The sequence below is a fragment of the Terrapene carolina genome, unplaced genomic scaffold (genome assembly GCF_002925995.2).
Source record: "Terrapene carolina triunguis isolate 2854851 unplaced genomic scaffold, T_m_triunguis-2.0 Scaffold93, whole genome shotgun sequence".
NCBI classification, from domain to species: Eukaryota; Metazoa; Chordata; order Testudines; family Emydidae; genus Terrapene; species Terrapene triunguis.
In genome coordinates this window covers 130,115-150,835 of record NW_020664444.1, presented here as the reverse complement: position 1 = coordinate 150,835, position 20,721 = coordinate 130,115, and the positions used below count along the sequence as shown (strand labels likewise).

Sequence of the window (20,721 nt, the reverse complement as noted above, 5' to 3'; positions counted from 1 at the left end):
AAATTTATTAGAGCATAAGCTTTCGTGGGCTACAACCCACTTCTTCGGATGCATATATGATGATGTCTATCTGTATCTGTACGAGTTTTTTCATGAAGTTGATGGATTTCCACTCCATACGGCGAAATGCAGTGCCTTGCATAATGACAGGTTTCAGAGTAGCAGCCGTGTTAGTCTGTATCCGCAAAAAGAACAGGAGTACTTGTGGCACCTTAGAGATATGCATCCGAAGAAGTGGGTTGTAGCCCTCGAAAGCTTATGCTCTAATAAATTTGTTAGTCTCTAAGGTGCCACAAGTACTCCTGTTCTTTTTGCGGATACAGACTAACACGGCTGCTACTCTGAACCAAATCTGTGTCCCTCATGCTATTCAGATAATTGGAAGTACACTGTATTGAAAAAGATAGAAGGAAATGACTGCATAAAGACTAGAGAAATTACTCCACTTTAAAGCTGTAAGGTGTAAATAGTTATTCCTTTAACACCTATTTCCACACTAGCAGCTAATATTCACCTCTTACCCGTCTCTGCTAACAATAACAAATTCTTGTCTAAGACAACCATCACACGGTTTACTAAAAGTTGAGACTAACAGAACGACCATGCGTAAGTAGGATACTCTCCTCCTAACCTTCTGGTTTGTCTCAGGTGGCCATGGTGCTCTCTCACAAGTTCTTTCCTACCTCAGCTTTGGTGTTGGCTCAGGACTTCTTTAGCCCTGAGTGCTGCCCCCCCTTCCCCTGACTTTTCTCTCCAACCATCCACAGCTTGTTCCTGATCCTTCTAGTCACATATTGGGGTACTGTCACAAACACTATAATTTTTGTGTGCATTTTGCATTTACTACTCCAAACTTACATTGTAATAGATTTCAAATCAAGGAAATCTTAGTGATCCAGTCAGCATACCCTGTGCATAATGATGTCAGATGTGAATGCAAAATAATTACACTACTTTGCAGACAAGATCTTGCAAACTGAGGTAGAGTCTGCACTATATGAACATTAAAATCCCCTTGCCAGTTTAAAGAGTAAGCCTTTTCTCTTTTGGCTTAGGCAAAAATGTTTCTTCCCTCTTTGGTGTGTATCATCTGCAACTGCAGTTCTCCCGCACTAGGATTGTTTGCATTTGAGAGGTGCTTACACCTTGGGATTGTTATGGATGAAAAGTGAAAATTTAATTTTTTTTACAGAAGACCAATAATGTTTGAGTGTAGCTCTATTCTGTATATTATTATAAAGAATAAATGTATGGACTCTTCTAACAAAGTTGTGGAACGTTATAACAAAGCAAGTTGTCCAGCAGCAAGGACATCATTTGTACTTAAATAATTATTACAGTTCCTTCCCTTGCTGTGTTTAGCTAACCCTGACCACCTGCTAATTCAGGGGTTCTCAAACGGGGGGTCATGACCCCTAAGGGAGTCACAAGGTTATTACATGGGGAGTCACGAGTTGTCAGCCTCCATTCCAAACCCCACTTCACCTCCAGCATTTATAATAGTGTTTATTTTTAATTTATGTGGGGGGGGCGTTCGCACTCAGAGGCTTCCTGTGTGAAAGGGGGTCACTAGTACAAAAGTTTGAGAACCACTGTGCTAATCTACAGTAAATTGTACTGAGCCTCAAATCTTCATTTTAGCACCGACCATTTTCCTCAACTGATATAGATTGTACTGGTGACTCTACCATAACTATTACCACGGTGTGAAGTTTTCTCCCCTCCCTTGGAAGCTAAATTTAACAAAATTCAGCTGATCTATGCAGCAGGTGGGTGGTAGTAAAGGCAAGTTGCCCTTCTGAAGACCAGTAATTCTATCAAGACATCCAAGTGTAGGATGAAGACTATCATAAATCTTAGCTACACTGTCCCTAGGAATCTTTCTGGTGTCAGTTAGGAAGAAACTTACCTGTACATCCCGATCAGTGATCCCTTAGAGCTGAACAAAGGACCTGCACTTCTAATACAGAACTTTACCTTTTTAGAACATAACAGCAGACCAACTGGGTCAGACCAACGGTCCATCTAGTCCAGTATCCTGTCTTTTGACAGTGGCCAATGCCAGGTGCTTCAGAAGTAATGAACAGAATAGGCAATCATTGAGTGATCTATCTCATCGTTCACTCCCAGCTTCTGGCAGTCAGAGGCTAGGGACACCCGGAGCATGGGGTTGCATCCCTGACCATCTTGGTTAATAGCCATTGATGGACCTATCCTCCATGAACTTACTTTTTTTAACCCCATTCTAATTTTGGCCTTCACAACATCCCCGGCAACGAGTTCCACAGGTTGTCTGTTGTGTGAAGAAGTACTTCCTTTTGTTTGTTTTAAACATGCTGCCTATTAATTTAATTAGGTGACCCCTGGTTTTGGTGTTATGTGAAGGAGTAAATAATACTTCCTTATTTACTTCTTCTACAGCAGTCATGATTTTAGAGACCTCTATCATATCCTTCCTTAGTCATCTCTTTTCCAAGCTGAAAAGTAAGTCTTTTTAATCTCTCATCATAGCTGCAGGTGCTTTGGAGGATAGGATTAAAATTCAAAATGGACAAACTGGAAAAATGGTCTGCAGTAAACAGGATGAAATTCAATAAGGACCAATGCAAAGTACTTCACTTAGGAAGGAACAATCAGTTGCACATGTACAAAATGGGAAATGAGTGCCTAGGAAGGAGTACTGCAGAAAGGAATCTGGGGAGTCATCGAGGATCACAAACTAAATGAGAGTCCACAGTGTAACACTTACAAAAAAAGCAAACATCATTCCGGGATGTATTAGCAGGAGTATTGTAAGACACAAGAAGTAATTCTTCTGCTTTACTTCACACTGATTAGACCTCAACTAGAATATTGTGTCCAGTTCTGGGTGCCACATTTCAGGAAAGATGTGGACAAATTAGAGAAAGTCCAGAGAAGAGGGGGAAAAAATGATTAAAGGTCTAGAAAACATGGCTGATGAGGGAAGATTGAAAAACATTGGGTTTGTTTAGTCTGGAGAAGACTGAGAGGGGCCATGATAATAGTTTTCAAGTACATAAAAGGTTGTTAGAAGGAAGGGGGAGAAAAATTGTTCTCAACCTCTGAGGATAGGACAAGAAGCAATGGACTTAAACTGTAACTAGGGAGGTTTAAGTTGGAAATTAGGACAAACTTCTCGTCAGGGTGGTTAAGCACTTGAATAAATTGCCCAGGGAGGTTGTGGGATCTCCATCATTGGAGATCTTTAAGAGCAGGTTAGACAAACACCAGTCAGGGATGGTCTACATAATACTTAGGCCTTCCATGAGCGCAAGGGACAGGACTAGATAACCTCTTGAGGTCCCTTCCAATCCTATGATTCTATGCTATGGCAGCTATTCCATACCCCTAGTAATCTTTGTTGCTCTTCTCTGTACCTTTTCTAATTCTAATATATATATTTTTGAGATGTGACAACCAGAACAGCACACAGTATTCAAGGTGTGGGCATACCATAGATTTATATAGTGGCATTGTGATATTCTCTGTCTTACTATCTATCCCTTTCCTAAGGGTTCCTAACGTTAGCTTTTTTGACTGCTGCTATATATTGAGTGGATGTTTTCAGAGAACTATCCATCATGACTCCAAGATTTTTCTTGAGCAGTAACAGCTAATTTAGACCCCATCATTTTGTATGTATAGTAGGAAATATGTTTTCCAATCTGCATTACTTTGCATTTATCAACATTGAATTTTTTTGAATTTACCATTTTGTTGCCCAGTCACCCAGTTTTGTGAGATCTCTGTGTAACTCTTTGCAATCTGCTTTGGACTTAACTATCTTGAGTAATTTTGTACTGTCTGCAAATTTTGCCATCTCACTATTTACTCCATTTTCCAGATCATTTATGAATATATTGAACAGCACTGGTCCCAGTACAGGCCCCTGGGGGACACTACTATTTACCTCTCTCCATTCTGAAAATGGACCATTTATTCCTACCCTTTGTTTCCTGTCTTTTAAGCAGTTACTGATCCATGACAAGACTTTCCCTCTTATTCCATGACTGCTTGCTTTGTTTAAGAACCTTTGGTGAGGGACCTTTTAAAAGGCTTTCTGAGGGTCCCAGTACCCACTGGATCACCCTTGTCCATATTCGTTGACCCTCTCAAAGAATTCTAGTAGAATTTTATCAGTGACCTAATGCTAATAGTACTCATGGGAGGAGGTGGATAATTGAAACCTGCCAATTATGCATAGTCTATTATGCATTCCTATTACTCTTGAAATCCTCCACCATTGCTGTTGCATGCCTCTCCCATCTCCTTGTTATGTCTTGACTTAGTTTGTAAACTCTTTGGGGGCCTTGCCTGTCTTTTACTGCAGCTTTGTACAAGGCACAGCACAATAAGGACCCAAGCCCTATGGATTTTGCTGTATTGGTATTAATAGGAGCAAGTCATGAGCTCACAGTGCATGTACATTGCTGGATAATATGCTTATGAGGCATCTACTTTCCAGGAAGCAAGATAATGAATTTACCAGGCACTAGTCATGTCCCTAGTTCAAATTATACACCTAGAACTAGTGTCAGCCACATCTCACATGACAGTTTTCTGCTCAAGATCATTTAATCGAAGTACACATTTGCATGAACCAGATTTCCACCATTATTTTTATATACAAGCCAAAAAACACCCCACAACCTCTTCTCTATCTAAATGGGCACCCTTATTAAATTCTATTCCATATATCTTTAAAATTATATTAACAGTTTTTATACTCTGCTAACCATGGCAGTATTTGAGTGCTTTGGAGTAGTGCATTAAGCAGTGTGACTACACATCTGTGATGTGCTGTTTGTTCTCACATCCTCTCCTCTGATGGAAAAAGCATGTTTTATTATAAAAGCAGAGAACTCCCTAAAAACATACACCTAGCCATGGTGCTACTCTCAAACCATGTTCCAAGATACATGCTTATCTCACTCCCAGTCTCTGTAAACCTGGATAAAAAGATAAGCTTTTCAGCATGCCTTGAGGATAAATAAGCTTGCTCTGTTTGAAACCCAACGGAAGGAGACAAGAGACACATATTTTATCGGATCCAGACTTTCATGTCAGGTTGTATACAAACAGCACTGTGAAGCCATCAGACTGCCAGCCTCACTGTGGTTTGTGCTGAATGTGCAGCTGGAATCAACCGTGGCAATACTGGACCAGCAGTTCTGTCCAATGAGCTCTTCATCAAGGAACATGCAAAGAAACCCCCATACTGGGTATAGTGTTCAGGAAAAGCATAAGGAGCCTTCAAGAAGGATTAAGCAGAGACCTTGGTGCCTTTGGAAACATCATATCTCCTTTGTCTATGTATGCCAATTCTGCCCAGATGTAGAGAGACCAGAGAAAGAAGGTTGTATCAGTGACACACATTTACCAGAAACCCTTATGCAATGAGCAGATTCATCACTACTACAATATAAACAAACACATTAATGGGGTAAAAGCCTATGAGAAAAAAATACTTAGCTCAATTCAGTAAGACCTTATGGATATAACAAGGTTGACATATGTTGCCAAAGTGTAAAAAGGAGATCACCAACAGACTAACAGCTATCAATTGGGATGGATAGCGGGAATGTGGCTGGGGTTTGATCCCCAATGCTCATTTGTCAAAAGTGTACATTTCAGATTCTATTGAAGGTTACTACATAGTCTGATACCATCTCTGGTTTTTCACAGGACCTAAGCTAGAGCCACTCCACTCCCCACCTGCCACCAATGTCCATCCTCCTGAGGTTAAAGCATAGGTTAGCCTAGCTCACCCCAGAGAAGCTAATGAGGAGTCAGTAAATCAGCTGAAGAATGGGGGCAACAGGATCGTTTCCATGGCTCTTAAATAAATGAAAATTAGGAGCCTAAATACCTCTGGGTTCTAGGCATTGGGCTGTACTACGCCTCTAACACCACAGCCACAGGGAAGGGCGCTGACAGCCCCCCACAGCTAGGAGCACGAGCCCCCTGCCACTCTGCCCCACTTCGGAAACCACAGCAGATGGCTCACCGCATTTCCAGTAAATGTTATCACCTCCGCCCCTCCCCTGCTGCCTGGCAACGTATCTCCCCCTTGAACCTTGGCTCACGCACCCTTTACCCTCTCTAGAAACAGCTAAGCCCCTGCACATACGGCCCATGGCCATCCCGACTCCCTTTTCAGCAGCTTGGACCTTCCGACTGACATAGACAACTAAGGGCAGCGGCTTCAGAAGATATTACTGAGCATGCTCAGATCACTTGCGTATGCTCAGTCGCAGCAAGGTCGCTAATTCTGACACTCCACTGGAAGGAGCCACGGCACAGGGAGGTTTGGGGACCTTGTGTTCGTCTCTCCGCCAACGCACTAGTTCCGCTCTGTAGACTGGAAGTGTATAAGCCTGCACTGGTGTAGTGAAGAAGACTTCTCCGCCTAGTAGTGTGCTACTGGTAGCACATTATTTACATGTGGCCATTATATTACATGTGGCCATTCCTACATGGAAACTATTGACATGCTTCATAATTAGAAGTGTGTCAACAAAATCTTTTAAAAACACCTGTGTGGTAAGCAATACCTTTGAGAAACCATTTTCTGTCTTCATCATCCTCCATAACCATGTCATCAAAATCACCTGGATGACTGCTTGAAACTCCTGACACTACACACTCCTCCTTTTCCATGTGTGTGACCTCCACTTGGCTGTTGTGAGGCTTGTGAGATACATTGCCTCCCATTTCTCCTACCTCTGAGGTTTTCACAATGTCATCCACAGCAGTTTCCTTTTTGATGTTTCTCTGTGATATGTTTTCCTCACCTAATTTTGGAGGCTCTTTAAATACTTTTAGTTGGGAGATCATCAATGTTGTACAGAGTAACCTTTGCCTAACTTGTTTTCTAATTTAACTCTTTTGCCCTCTACAGCGGCAATTTTGTATGGTCCCACGTAGGTAGGGTCTAGCTGCCCTCCCTTTCTTGTTTTCCTTCTCACATTCAGTAACAAGACAGTGTCACCAACTTTGAATGTTATTTCCCCATGTTTACGAGTCTTAGTTTTGGCATACTGTATTTGTTGCTTTTCTTGTGCATTTGAAATATTAGTAATAGCCACTTTAGTTTCAGCATCCCGGCTACCTTCATTTTTCATGATGTAGTCTTTGTAGTATTCTTCATCAAATTGCTCTAAATCTGTTGGCTTGGGAAACAAATGGAGGAGTTGTGTTTGTAAAATGAACAATCACAGAATAACATATGCAAATGAAAGCTGAAGGACACTTACTGTGTACTTGTCTGAGACTTGGTCTGGGAATCTTGGCTCAAAGCCATACAGTAGTCGATAGGGTGAGAATTTGGTTGTCATTTTTGGTTTTGTTTGCAAAGAAAATACGTCACCAAGAAATTCATCCCAATTAGTCGCACTATCATCAACCAACTTCCACAGTACTCCGTAAAAAATGGTGATGGATTATTTGTTGGGGAAGGGGAAAGTACTGTCTTTACTGAGAGAAATTGTATGCAATCTAAAAGGCGTAAAGAGGCCATCGTAGTGAGTGGGATAATTCCTTTTACTCAAAATAAAAGACAAGTTGAGTTTCAACGTACTAAAAATGTATCGCAATTTTTAGCTTCTGTGATAGTGCATTCTCCTTTCTATTAATACTGTAATTTCCACTGGCCTAAAATTACCTTTTGATGGATTTGTTTGTGTTTTCACCATTGGTTTGTGTATGGTATGGTCTGGTCAAGCTCTGTTGTATTCCCAATTTTTTGCACATCTCTATGTTAAGCTGAAAGGAAAGGAAAAAACGTATGTCATAAACTTTCCTCTGGACAGATTTGGTGTGTTTAAAAAAAAAAAAAAAAAAAAAAAAAAAAAAAAGGTTATAGCAACTCTGATGGGGTGACCAGCAGTAATCCTTGACATAAATTGAGTGGGAGTTTATGGCCATTTTGGCACAAGTGTCCATTAAGAAGAACTCACAAGGACAATGAAGCCCATGTTCACTGTGATGTGAAAGTGTGGTTGAAGACATAGTCAAAAACAGAAATAAGTATTTACTCATTATTGAATTCTGACCCACGATCTGTCAGTATATGCTGTGGACATCCATATTGCTGTATGAATTTGTACGTTTTCTTGGCCATCACAGATGCAGACTTATTTTTAATTGGAAATGCATGAACCCATCTTGTAAGATAGTCTGTTGCTGTCATTATATATTGGTATCCCTTCTTTGTTGCCGGTAATGGGTCCATTAAATCCATTCCCACCAATCCAAAGGGCTGAGTGACCTGTATGAAAAGGAACCGGTTGGAGTCATTCTTTGGATTTCTAGTACTTCATATTCTCAATAAGGCCCTAAATAGTAAGCATACCGAACACTGTGATGTGGGTTCCATAACCACACTATCATAACAATAACACTATCATAACAATTCAGAACAAAAAGAAAAAAATCAGGAAAACTTGTGAGAAAGATGATATAATAATAAATCTGCGGAAATATGGCAGTGCACGGAGCAATACAGCTCATTGTTGCATTCTGTTGTGCCACTCACATGCATTGCATTTATTGGGAATTAAAGGCCTCATTGTGTAGCAATTGTAAAAATGCATAATGCTAAGCTATTATCTTGAACTCTCTATTTCTAAGACTTCTTAACGGTTTTCCAGGGCAGAGAATGAGACTTGATATAATGTACAAGCAGTCCACACTAAAAACATTCCTAATGCTTTGACACGGGAAGGAAGGTAAAAGGAAATTCTGAAGAAAGTTTGTAGCTGTGTCAGAGTCCAAAACTCACCTTTATGCTTTTCAAGGTGGTATCCAGATTTAATTCCTTTCCCACTTTCTGGCAACGAAGATATCGTGAAACCTACATAGTGAAGACAAAATAATAGGATGACATTAAATTTCTTGTATGAAAGTATTATTGGAAGGGATTGTACATATTGCAGCAAATGTATAATTACTGTTCTTTACAATGTAAATGTAAACTTGTATTTAAAATATAAAGTAATTATTACAGAATTTAGTTTTATTCCAGTACAGACCCAATCAGCGATGTCTTTTGTCATCCCAGGCAAATAGTAAATTTTGTTCATGGTCAGTGTTGTTTTGACTATTCCTTGATGTCCACTCTGTGGACTGTCATGATACTGTTGAAAGAGTTGTGGGGCTTGTTTCATGGTGTGCACAACAACCAACTTTCTTCCTTTGACATAACGGAAAAGTGTCCCCTCTGATAATTAAAGAAGATGGAGATGTGATAATGACAGCAACTGCTGCACTTAAGCCAGAAGTGGGCAAACTACGGCCCACAGGCCACATCCGGCATGCGGGACCCTCCTGCCCGGCATCTAAGCTCCTGGCCTGGGAGGCTAGCCCCCAGCCCCTCCCCTGCTGTTTCCCCTCCCCTGCAGCCTCAGCTCACTGTGATGCCAGCGCAATGCTCTGTGCGAGCTCTTGCCAGGCAGCACAGCTGCAGAGCCACGGCCTGACCCAGTGCTCTGTGCTGCGCGATGGCATGGCTGGCTCCAGCGGGGTGGCACGGCTGTCTGTCCTGGTGCTCCGCCAGCCACCAGTACTCCAGGCAGCGTGGTAAGGGAGCAGGGGGGGTTGGATAGAGGACAGGGGAGTTTGGGGTGGTGGTCAGGTGGTGGGGGTGTGGATAGGGGTCGGGGCGGTCAGAAGGCGGAGAACAGGGGCGTTGAATGGGGGTAGGGGTCGCGGGGGGGCAGTCAGGAATGAGTGGAGTGGTTGGATGGGGTAGCGGGGGGCAGTCGGGCAGGGGTTCCGGGGGCGGTCAGGGGAAAGGGAGCGGGGGGTGGTGGATGGGGCAGGGGTTCCGGGGGCCCGTCAGTGGGCTATAAGCAGTCGGCTGGGGGAAGGAGCCAGGCCACGTCTGGCTGTTTGGGGAGGCACAGCCTCCCCTAACTAGTCCTCCATACAATTTCGGAAACCCGATGTGGCCCTCAGGCCAAAAAGTTTGCCCGCCCCTGACGTAAGCAATTATCAGATATTTATAAGTCAGAGATTCATTACAAGACATATGCATATACAAGAAATCTGAATACAGTATGTGTCATCCTGCCTTTGATAGGGAGTGGGTGGGTGTGATTTCAATATATGACTACAAATAGATGTGAAATAAACATTTTAAACTGCAAGTCATTGGTCAATGAACAGTTATGGGCTTTGGTTTGTAGGATACACTGAATTACATACTTGAGAAATAAAGGTAAAAATTAGTCTTTTTTGCTAATATCTATATTACATGACAAAAGAGTGAAACTGAGTGCAGAGCACAGAGCCACCTAGCTGCCCGTGAGCCTAGGAGCTGGCGGCGGGGGACATGGCACTGCTTCTGAGAGGTGCCAGGGTCCAGGGCGGCTCCTCCCGCCCCCACCCAGCACCACTCCTGCCAGGGTATGGGGCTTCTCCTTCCCCACCCAGCGCGGCTCCTAACATGGCTTCTCCTCCTCACCCCATCGCGGCTCCTGCTGGGTCCGGTCTTCTCCCAACTTCCCACCCCCCAGCGCGGCTGCTGCCGGGGTCTGTGGCTTCTCCTCCCTCCCCCTCCCCCAATGCGGCTCCTGACCCTAATCCACCACTGCACCCAGTCCTAGCCTAGCTGGGCTCCCGTGGGTAACCTGATGCCTGCTGTGGCTGGAGCGGAGGCTGACTCGCAGGGAGCAACCATATACCTGGACGCCATGGCCAAGAGGTGTGGGGCAGCCCTTAGGTGAGCAGGGGCTGGCTGTGCTGCTGCTGATAGCCCAGCACTCCCGCCCATGCCTAAACCTAAGCCTTTTTTTTTTTTTTTTTTTTTATACTCACTCAGCCCCTGCCGAAGCAGGGAGGTGGGAAACAGCTGATTTGAGCCTGCCCGCCAAACAGCTGCTCGGACAGGCTACCCCTAGGAAACAGCACCCGCAAAACAGTTGAGCCCTGGCTGCCAGCAGCTAGTCATCCCAGTGGGTGCTGAGCGCCCCCTATTTTTTTTTCTTTGTGTGCTCCAGCCCTGGCGCATTCAAGGAGTCAGCGCCTATAGTCCCAGTTAAGATAAACTGAACACTTCAGGTAAATCCTGTGTTGGGAGCTCAGGAACATCATGTATATACTGAAGATTTCCATTGAAGAAAAATAATTGCTTACCTTCCAAGGAAAATTTGGAAGCAAAGCTATGCAGGTTGAGTCTACCTCCTTCTGGATATGTGTTATTCTTTTTATAGGTCAATAATTTTTTCCTCGAAAGAGTTCACTGAGTATTGATCACAGAAGAGACCATTACGCGCTGCTAACATTCACAAAATTTCAAATATCAATGCATATAACATTCAGTTTTTATAGTGTAGGCATGACATGAAAATAGCAGACATATAAGTAGGGAAAGCTGACTCAGCAAAATGCACAATGCCGCATCAGTCATGGCCCAATCACAAGGGCTACAGAAATACATTTGAGCTATGTGCATAAGTTCAAAGTATTTCCAGCTTACAAAGTCTGGCAGCATTAGATCCATGGTAATCACATTTAATTTGCAATAATGAGCTCACCTGTAATATTTTAACACAGTAAACTAATAGTACCTCAAGATAGGAAATAGAACAGCACAAGAATGAGAATTTAAAAAAAACACAAGCAGGGGTATTTACAGACACTGTGTTACATATATTTGGAAAACAAATGAATATATATATATATATATATATATATATCTGCCATACTGATGTTTAGAACAGGGAGGTCCTTTCCTAGTCAAGGTGTTTGTGAAAAAAAAAATCAGTTTTCTAAAATTCTGGATACTCTGAAATACTTAACCCCATGTAACACACACATTTATGTATCGTCATGATAACAGGCATGAAAAATCTTGTAAAATCAAAAGCATGCATTTGAACAAAACATCTCATAATCATGACCATTCTTAATTACATAGGATTTTTTTTTGCTAAAATGCTTTTAGAGGAAAAAAACTTGGGCTACAACTAGCTTTGTCAGTTTTTCTCACCCCACTGGATAGTGCAGTCCTTAGACAGGTTTGTTCATTCAACCTGGGACAATCTCCTGTGTTGTAGGGTATGGCTACACTTGCAGCTGTAGAGCGCTTTAAGTTGAACCAGCCTTCGGCAAGCGCAGTAGGGAAAGCACTCCAGTCTGTCCACACTGAGAGCTGAAAGCGCACTGGCGTGGCCGCAGTTATAGCATTTGCAGCTGCATTGGAAGTGGTGCATTATGGGCAGCTATCCCAGCATTCAAGAGGCTTCAACGTGCTTTTCAAATGGAGTGGGGTGGAGTGTGACAGGGAGTGTCGGGGGCAGGGCCGGCTCTAGGATTTTTGCCGCCCAAAGCAAAAACAATTTTGGCCGCCTCCCCCCGTTTTTTAATTACTCTACCCCCAGCCCCGCCTCAACTCCGCCCCTTCCCCAAATCCCCAGCCCTGCCTCCTCGCCCCAGGCTCTCAAGCCTGGGAGGGAGGGGGAGCAGCGGCGCGCGAAACGGCTGTTTCGTGCGCCGTGGCTGCTCGGGATCTCCCCCTCCCTCCCAGGCAGCAGCAGCGGAGGTGAGCTAGGGCGGCCGCGGCACATTTTTAGGGGCGCCATTCTGGCACCCGCCCTGCCGCCCCTACAAATGTGCCGCCCCCTGAAAGCACACAGTAGCTGTTTTTTTTTGTTGTTGTTTCTTTTTTCTCGAGCAGCCTGCACTCCAAACGGAGCCCCCCATCTCTATCTCACTCACTCAAAAGCAAACAGTAGCTGTTTGTTTTGTTTCTCGGACCAGATAAGCAGCCGCTCTCAGAACCGGAGCTTTGAAAGGGCACTTCCGCGTCCCGAGTTCACAACAAAGACAAGAGAGAGACTACTTCAGTTAAGAGGATTATGGGCAGAGGTGAAAGTAAGCTGGTACGCCCCGCTATGGCGTACCGGCAACAGCCGGTTTGCCGTACCGGGGCAGCCCGGCTTCCCCAGGGGGTAATTTAAAGGGCCTGGGGCTCCCAGCAGAGGCTTTAAATTGCCACCAGAGCCCCACTGCTGAAGCCATGGAGTACGGCTGCCGGGCTCTGGGGGATATTTAAAAAGTCCGGGGCTCCTGCTGCTTCTACCGCCCCGGCCCTTTAAATAGCCACCGGAGCCCCACTGCCACTACTTCAGGGCTCCCGCAGCTATTTAAAGAGCCAGGGCGGTAGAAGCAGGGGAGCCCCGGGCCCTTTAAATAGCCCCCAGAGCCCCAGGCTGCTGCTGCTACTCCGGGGGGGGAACTTACCTTACAGGGTGGGCTGGGGCTGGCTCTGACTCCCTCAGCCACACCCCTTCTGCCCTAGGCCCCACCCCTTCTGGGGGCCAGAGCTGGCCACAACATACTGGTAAGTCACTGGACTTACTTTCACCCCTGATTATGCGGCGTTTCCAGACAGGGCCGACTCCAGCTTTTTTGCCGCCCCAAGCGGCGAAGGAAAAAAAAAAAAAAAGAAAAAAAAGAAAAACCCACGTCTGGTTGAGCTGCTGCCGAAGTGCCGCCGAAGAGGAAGAGCGGGACTGAAGGACCCGCCACCGAAGACCCGGACATGCCGCCCCAATGAGGGACGGACTGCCACCCCTTTCTATTGGCCACCGCAGGCACCTGCTTCCTTCACTGGTGCCTGGACTTGGCCCTGTTTCCAGAGGTCAATCAGTACCTAATAATGTTACTTCTTGTTTACACTGGAGCTGCAGCATCTCACCCAATATGCAACAGCTGTTAATCCTCTCTGGGAGGCTTTATTGCGCTATAATGTGCAAGTGTAGCCAAGCCCGTAGTCTTCTCCTCTTCTTGGTGTCTTGGTTGCAGGATAGAGGGCAAAAGGGTCTGCTATGCACCAGACTGTCTCTTTTATATTATCATTTCATGTGCTTTTAAAACACAAAGTCCAGGAATGTCTGGGCGGTATTGCTGAGTTTCTAAAAGCAAAAGTAAGAATCTGGTGTGGCCTGATGCAGATGAGTGATTGGATTGTAGCTCAATGGCTGGAGATGGGCTAGTTCACATGCCGCCCGGGCATTGGTTACTTTGCTTTCCCAAGTTACAGCATGCTTTAGTGACATATATGCATACAGAAATGACTTTCAGCAGAGTATAACCTTTCCCCTGATACCTTACAAGACATGCTTTATATGTAAAATCACAATTATATGAAAATGAGGAATATGGGGTACACTCCACCAAGGTATAGAATGTCACACATTCATTTTCTGATAGAGCTGTAAAACGACTCTTAAAAGTTTTCTAAATAAATCAGTTTAAAAAAGTATAGTACGTAGAAATTAAACATATCTGAGTCGTGAAGAATATATATTAAGGCTATAACAACCAACAAGAATGCACTTTTATCTAGAAAACCATGATTAAATCGAGTCTTCCTGACTAGTGATTTAAATTATGATTTAAATCAATTTCACTTAAATTAAATCCACCATGGTTTAGGGCCAGTGTCACAGCCTTATGTACATGTTTATTACTCAAGAAATCTTAAGTGACACTTTTGTTGTATGAAAAGATGCTTAGTCGCCATCCTCAAAATAGCCATTAGACAAACACTTGATACCAAACACATTTTGGGAGTAGAGAGAACCAAGCAGATATTCCTCACATTCCTCTATTTTCAGGACTGTTTAAAAAACATTTTGCAAGTGGAATTTCATGGCTATTGCATGAAAAACCCTTAATGAAAGTCTGAACATTCAAAAAGAAATCTTTATTAGTCCCTTTCCACTGCATAGTATGTCATACAGTCTCTTAATAACAAAAAATTGAATGCACACAAAACATTGAGAGTAGTTAAAAGCATTATAAATAGTATGTGAAATACTTAATTCCTTTGGAAAGCAAGCTCATAGGCAGAAAATCTACCATTGTGCTTTATACAGACTTCCACTTCTGTCACTCTTACACACATAAGGAGCAAAGAGGTATCATCACAAAAATTACACTCAGAACTATGGACTTGCATGTCACCTCATTGCACTCTCATTTAATTTTTGAGACATTTTCTTTAGCCTTTGTCTTCACTGTTAAACTGTTTTCATTAGTTTTATTAGCAGTGAGAAAAAGGCCTATGTCTGCATGATGGGGACAAAAGATATATTATACACACATGGATTATTCTTCAGTGGCTGGTAATGTCAGATCCTTCTCATTCTCAGTATGCTGAGCTGAAGTGTCTATCTTCCCATCATCCAGATTGCTGGGACAATCACTTCTCACTGTTCAGTCTTTGTACCTCACGTGTTTCTGGTTGTTCTTGTAGGCTTTCTTCCCCCCACTTTCTGGAAGGCTCTTTTGCTGTGACCTGGGTCAAACAGCAACCACTGTGTAGAGGTATCTGATCTTGGTCAAGTAGTCCCCATTGTATAGCACTATCGTTCAGAGGCACAGTTCCTGGGGTAATCTTTATGTGTTTGTGCATTCCTTCAATAAGCCACTAACATTGTCTGGCCTCATTAAATAGAGCACATTTGAAATACAGAGAAATGGTCAATATTTCTAGCCTCAGATACAAACATTACTTGCATACAGATTGGATAAATACAGTCAATAGGTCTTAAGTTTTGCAATGATACCCCACATCAGCCATCTTGCATAAAGTATATATTAGCTATGTCATATCCATATCATAAGCATATTTTCATAAAGAATGTAGAGTATATGTACATGTACATTTGCTGATCTGCAAATAGTAAAGGACCATGCACCTTTGGGTTGAAAGGCTCATGACAATAGTGCAGAGCCATGCAAGCTCAATGATTCTGTGTGAGATGGCAGACAGTGAGGAGGGCCAGGCAGATTTGTGGGTTTAGAAAAAAAAGGTGAAAACATAATGTATATATTTATGTATGGGATACATATAACATTAGTGAATGGTTAACAATGCATTATAAGAAGTTGGATCTGATGGCCACAACCACTCCTGTCTGACCTGTTTAGTACCCAGCATACACTGCCAAACCAAAGCTTCCCAAAATACAGTGGGATATCGATTCATGGTGCACCTCACTCTGAATTGATACAAGTGCTTCTGGTGAGTACCCTGACTGCTGAAACAAGGAGTCCAGGAGGCATGCACACAAGTGACATAGTAACCGTAGTGACTCTATGGTGACATAACTTGAGTTAAGGCCGTAGCTACACTTTAAGTGTGGGTTAGGTATATTAAATGTTTGGGAGTATGAGGGTAGACTAAGATTCATTCAGGTGTTTAGGCTCAAGGCATTGGAACTGGCGGCCTTATCGCACCCTACAGGGTAAGGAACAAAGAGGCACATAAAAAAATATATCATTTATTTATTAAAATTTCTTGACTCGAAGGTGTATAACTCATGATTTTAGAATTCTTGTGGTTGTAAAGGTATCTTGGGGTTGTAGATGTGTGTTCATTATATTTTGAAAGGCAGAACTATGAATGGGTTGAACAAAGAATTAGATCAGTCCCTCAGGATAAGTACACTGGCTATTAGCCAAGATAATCGGATGCAGGCCCATGCTCTACGTGTCCCTAAACCATCCTTTGACTGCCAGATGCTGGGAGTGGACAATGGGATGGTTCAATGACACAAGACAGGATACTAGATTAGGCGGACTATTGGTCTGACCACCAATATTCAGTCAGAGTGGAAGTAAGATGATCCAACAAAATACACATCTGTTCTAAAAATGCGAAGAAAAAATTAGAATTAAAAATTCAGGGAATTCAGGGAATCCCAGCAGCAGATAAGACAACTTGGGAAACTGCTTGGAGACTCTATGCATTCAGATACAGTGATAAGGGATTCTTTGTTTTTGAGAGGATATATGTAAAATGTTTCACTGAATTAAGTCTCAGGGATTATCTACACTGGCAAGTGAAAGCGCTCTAACTTGCTGGCTCAGGGGTGTGAAAAATCACCCCATCCTCCAAGCGCAGCAAGTTTGAGTGCTTTAAAGCGCTAGTGTGGACAGGCTCAGCTCACAGTGCTTGGAGCTAATCCCCTTGTCGCCTTTAAGAACCCAGCCCTGGGAAGCCAATGCTGAGAGGTGCTGTCTGTGAGAGGAGGAAATAAAAAAAAACCTTTGCCCCCCTCCATTTTGGCAAACTTGGGTGTCTCAGTCGCACCGGGGTAACTGTTACCCCCTGTGCCAGGTTTTGGCTTTTGACACCCTCTGCCAGCGCCTCACCCCGAGCTTAAATCCTGCTCCTTCCCCCTTCATCCCTGATTTTGCCCTTTAGCCCCTGTCCTAATGCTGCCTCCAGCTGCTTGACCCCCCTGCCCAGTCAATTTCTGCCCCCTGCTCAGATCCTGGCCATCCCCTGCTCCAATTCTCCCCCTTTGCCCCCTTTTAACCTCTGTAAATCAGCAGATTTTTACAGCTAATAAGGGCAGGGTGAAGGGCAGTGGCTTCAGCAGATGCTACTGAGCATGCTCAGTTCACGTGACCATACAAAAAAGCCACTTTGCTCAAATAAAAAAGCCTCTCACCCCCCCCAACAAACTATTTTGCAAAGCACTGGTGGCTCAGTGCCACTGAGGTAACTGCTACCCCCTGTGCCGGGTTTTGGCCTCTGACACCCTCTGCCAGTGCCTCCCCCCCAAACTTAACTCCTGATCCTCCCCCCCATTCCTGATTTTGCCATTTAGCCCATCTCCTAATGGTGCCTCCAGCTGCTTGACCCCCCTGCCCAGCAAATTTCCACCCCCCTGCTCAGACCCTGGACACCCCCCTCCTCCAATTCGCCCCCTTTGCCACTTTTTAACCCCTGTCAATGGGATGGCAGGTTTGTAGAAATGTTGGTAGTGCCCAGAACCCTCCCCCTCAAACTCCACCCCGACCTGCCTAAGGCTCTGGGAGGGAGTTTTGGGGGGGGAGGTCTGGGGTGCAGGCCCTTAGGCTGGGGCAGTGGATTGGGGTGCAGGAGAAGTGCAGGCTCTGGGAGGGAGTTTGGGTGCAAAAGGGGTGAGAGATTGGGCTCTGGGAGGGAGTTTGGGTGGGAGAGGGGGTCTGGGGTGCAGGCTCTGGGCTGGGGGTGTAGGAGAGGGTGAGGGGTGCAGGCTCTGGGAGGGAATCTGGGGATGGGAGGGGGTGTGGAGGGAGGGGATGCAGGGCTGGGGATGAGGGGTGTGGGAGGGGGCTCAGGGCTAGGACAGAGGGTTGGAGTATGGGGAGGGGATGAGGGCTCTGGCTGGGGCCAGGGATGAGGGGTTTGGGGTGTTGGAGAGGCTCAGGACTAGGGCAGAGGGTTGGGGTGCAGGGGGGGTGAGAGCTCTGGCTGGGGCTGCGGGCTCTGGGGTGGAGCAGGGCTGAGGATGAGGAGTTTGGGGTGCAGGCAGGCTGCCCCGGGGCTGGGGCCAGAGAGGACGACTCCCCACAGCCCTCTCCCCGCAGGCAGCAGTGAGCTCTGGGGGAGGGACCCCTCCTCTCCCCCCCCCAGCACACTCACTCTGCACCACTGTCACTGCACATGCTCCTAGGGCCCCTCTCAGGTCCAGGAAGCCCCCTCTCCTCCCCTATGGTGGGTACCTGGTGGGTGGGGGTTGCCATCACGTGTGGCCTCCCCTGCTGCTGCCCCTCACCATAGCCTCACTGGGGGTGGGGGATGGGGCTGCCCCTTGCCCAGTGTGGGGCAGGAGTGGTGGCTGGGGGGGGGCGGGGCAGGGTGTCACAAAATTCACCCAAGCTCCAGCTGCTCAGGTCTAGGAAGCCCCCCCCATCTCCCCTGTGGTGGGTGGGTGCTGGGGGGGAGGGGACTGCCATCACGTGTGGCTGCCTTCCTCCCCTGCTGCAGCCTCCTGCCCCTCACCGTAGCCTCACTGGGGGTTGGGCTGCCCCTTGCCCAGCGTGGGGCAGGAACGGGGAGGGGAATCACAGGGTCAAACACTCACCGAAGCCCCAGCGGCTGCTCAGGTGAGTGAGGTCCACTCCAGATGTCTCTTGGCCGGAAGCCCCCTCATGTGTGCTGCCTCCCCGTCCCGCTGAGGTGCTGTCTCAGCCTGCCAAGCTGCTCTTGTGCCCCAGCAGCCCAGGCAGGCAACAGGCAAGGGCGAGCCGGGCGCTGCTTTCACTCGGCAGGGACGCTCCAGGCAGGGCTGGGGGAGAGACCCAGCTCCAAATCTCGGTGGCGGAGGGCCCCCAGCCCTGAATATTCCTGGAGCCCAGGCGCCCCGAGAGAACATAACTCGCAAACGCGACCCGCAGAATCCTACGGCTCATAAGGGCAGGGAGAAGGGCAGTGGCTTCAGCAGCTGTACTGAGCATGCTCAGTACGCAGCAAGTCGCACATTACTAAGCCCAGCAGACTTCTCCACTACACCGGACGTGACGGCTGGCGGTGGTGGTCCGGGATGAGCCGCGCGATCCTGTGGGGCTGGCGGTGAGAGGTGGCGCGGGCTTGCTCCGTGTGGGACTTTCCTGGGGCGGATCCCGCCCGTGGAGGAGACGGGCCTGTGACTCGCTTTACGTCGCGTTTATTCTTCCTTTTCTCCTTCCAGGCCGCGCCCGCTCTCCTGTCTCGTCTGTCCAGTGCGACGTCTCAGTCGGCAACCGGGGCCCGAGGATGTAGCGGAGTCTGAGAGCTCTAGGCCCATCCCCTTCTCCACCAGCAAAGCCAGCCCACGGGTCTGGTCTGTGGACAGGTCCATGGGAAGTGACTATCGGAGACCCTGGGTGAAAGTGCTGCCGGTCAGCCTGCTAGGGATAGGGCTGCTGCTCTGGTGCGTTTTTAGGGAGGAGGCAGAAGTCGACGAGCGACTGGGAGCCGTTTTCCATGCGCAGGTGCCAGGCTTGTTAGATGAGACCCCAGAAAACAAAATGCTGCCACCATCCCAACAAGAAAAATGATGACCTGAGGGAAGGTAGCTGTAATAGCAGGCCCCCTAGGAAACTGCTGGTATTCCAGGTGATCTGATGCTGCATTGACTTGCCTGGAAACTCTTGTTTTCCCCACCCATCACTGTCTTTATTCTGCAAGCCTGATTCCTCGCCATCACTGGTAATTCTTACTAATCCTCATATAACTCATGGCAACAGAGTTAATCAAGTGGACTCTTAACTTGTGCATAGGTGCAGTCAGAAGGTTGAATATGTGAACACTGCTGTACTGATACTGTCCTGAGATCTGGTTAGACCTAGATCTCCATTTCAGATAACCTGTCCCCCATCATCTGACTTTTAAGATTTTGAATGTATTACAATATCAAAGTTAGAAGGATACAAAAACATTGTGCCAAAGGTGACAATGACACTGGGATAACAAATTACTTTGTAAAGCATGGTGAAGATAGCTACATATGTATATGCATTATTACTATCAAGCAGAATGTTAACTTCATATTCTGTACTCTACTATTGTGTTAGGTCATGTGGAAATGACTTCCATACAATCTTTTAATGCACTGTCAATATGAGTTTAATAAATCTGTTTTCTCACTACAGAACTAGACATAGCTCTATGGTGGAGATGAACTTTCTCTGTCATCAGTAGAAAAGATCTTTTTGTAGTAGATGTAACTGAACAGTTCCTTCATGAAGGCGAAAAACAATCCTCTTAATTGTGAAGAGCAAACCAGTATCTGGGTAAATCTTAATTGCAAAATTAATCCTAACTTTCCAGGTTTTAAAATCATACATCCTACTTACTACTGGCTTTTAGAAAACTTTTCCTAGCAAGAGAAGGAGTTGAAGCCATCCACTTCTACAGAATTTAAGTTTTCA

At 45.6% G+C, this 20,721-nt stretch overlaps 1 protein-coding gene across 1 annotated transcript; it reads left to right on the top strand.

The window, feature by feature from the left end:
* Positions 1-19,091: 19,091 nt before the first annotated feature.
* CUNH16orf91 (chromosome unknown C16orf91 homolog) lies at positions 19,092-20,052 on the top strand. Its single transcript, XM_029911296.1, has 2 exons — positions 19,092-19,381; positions 19,500-20,052. The coding sequence occupies exons 1-2, from the start codon at positions 19,353-19,355 to the stop codon at positions 19,846-19,848; spliced, it is 378 nt and encodes a 125-aa protein (XP_029767156.1). The 5' UTR covers positions 19,092-19,352; the 3' UTR covers positions 19,849-20,052.
* The last annotated feature ends 669 nt before the right edge of the window (positions 20,053-20,721 follow it).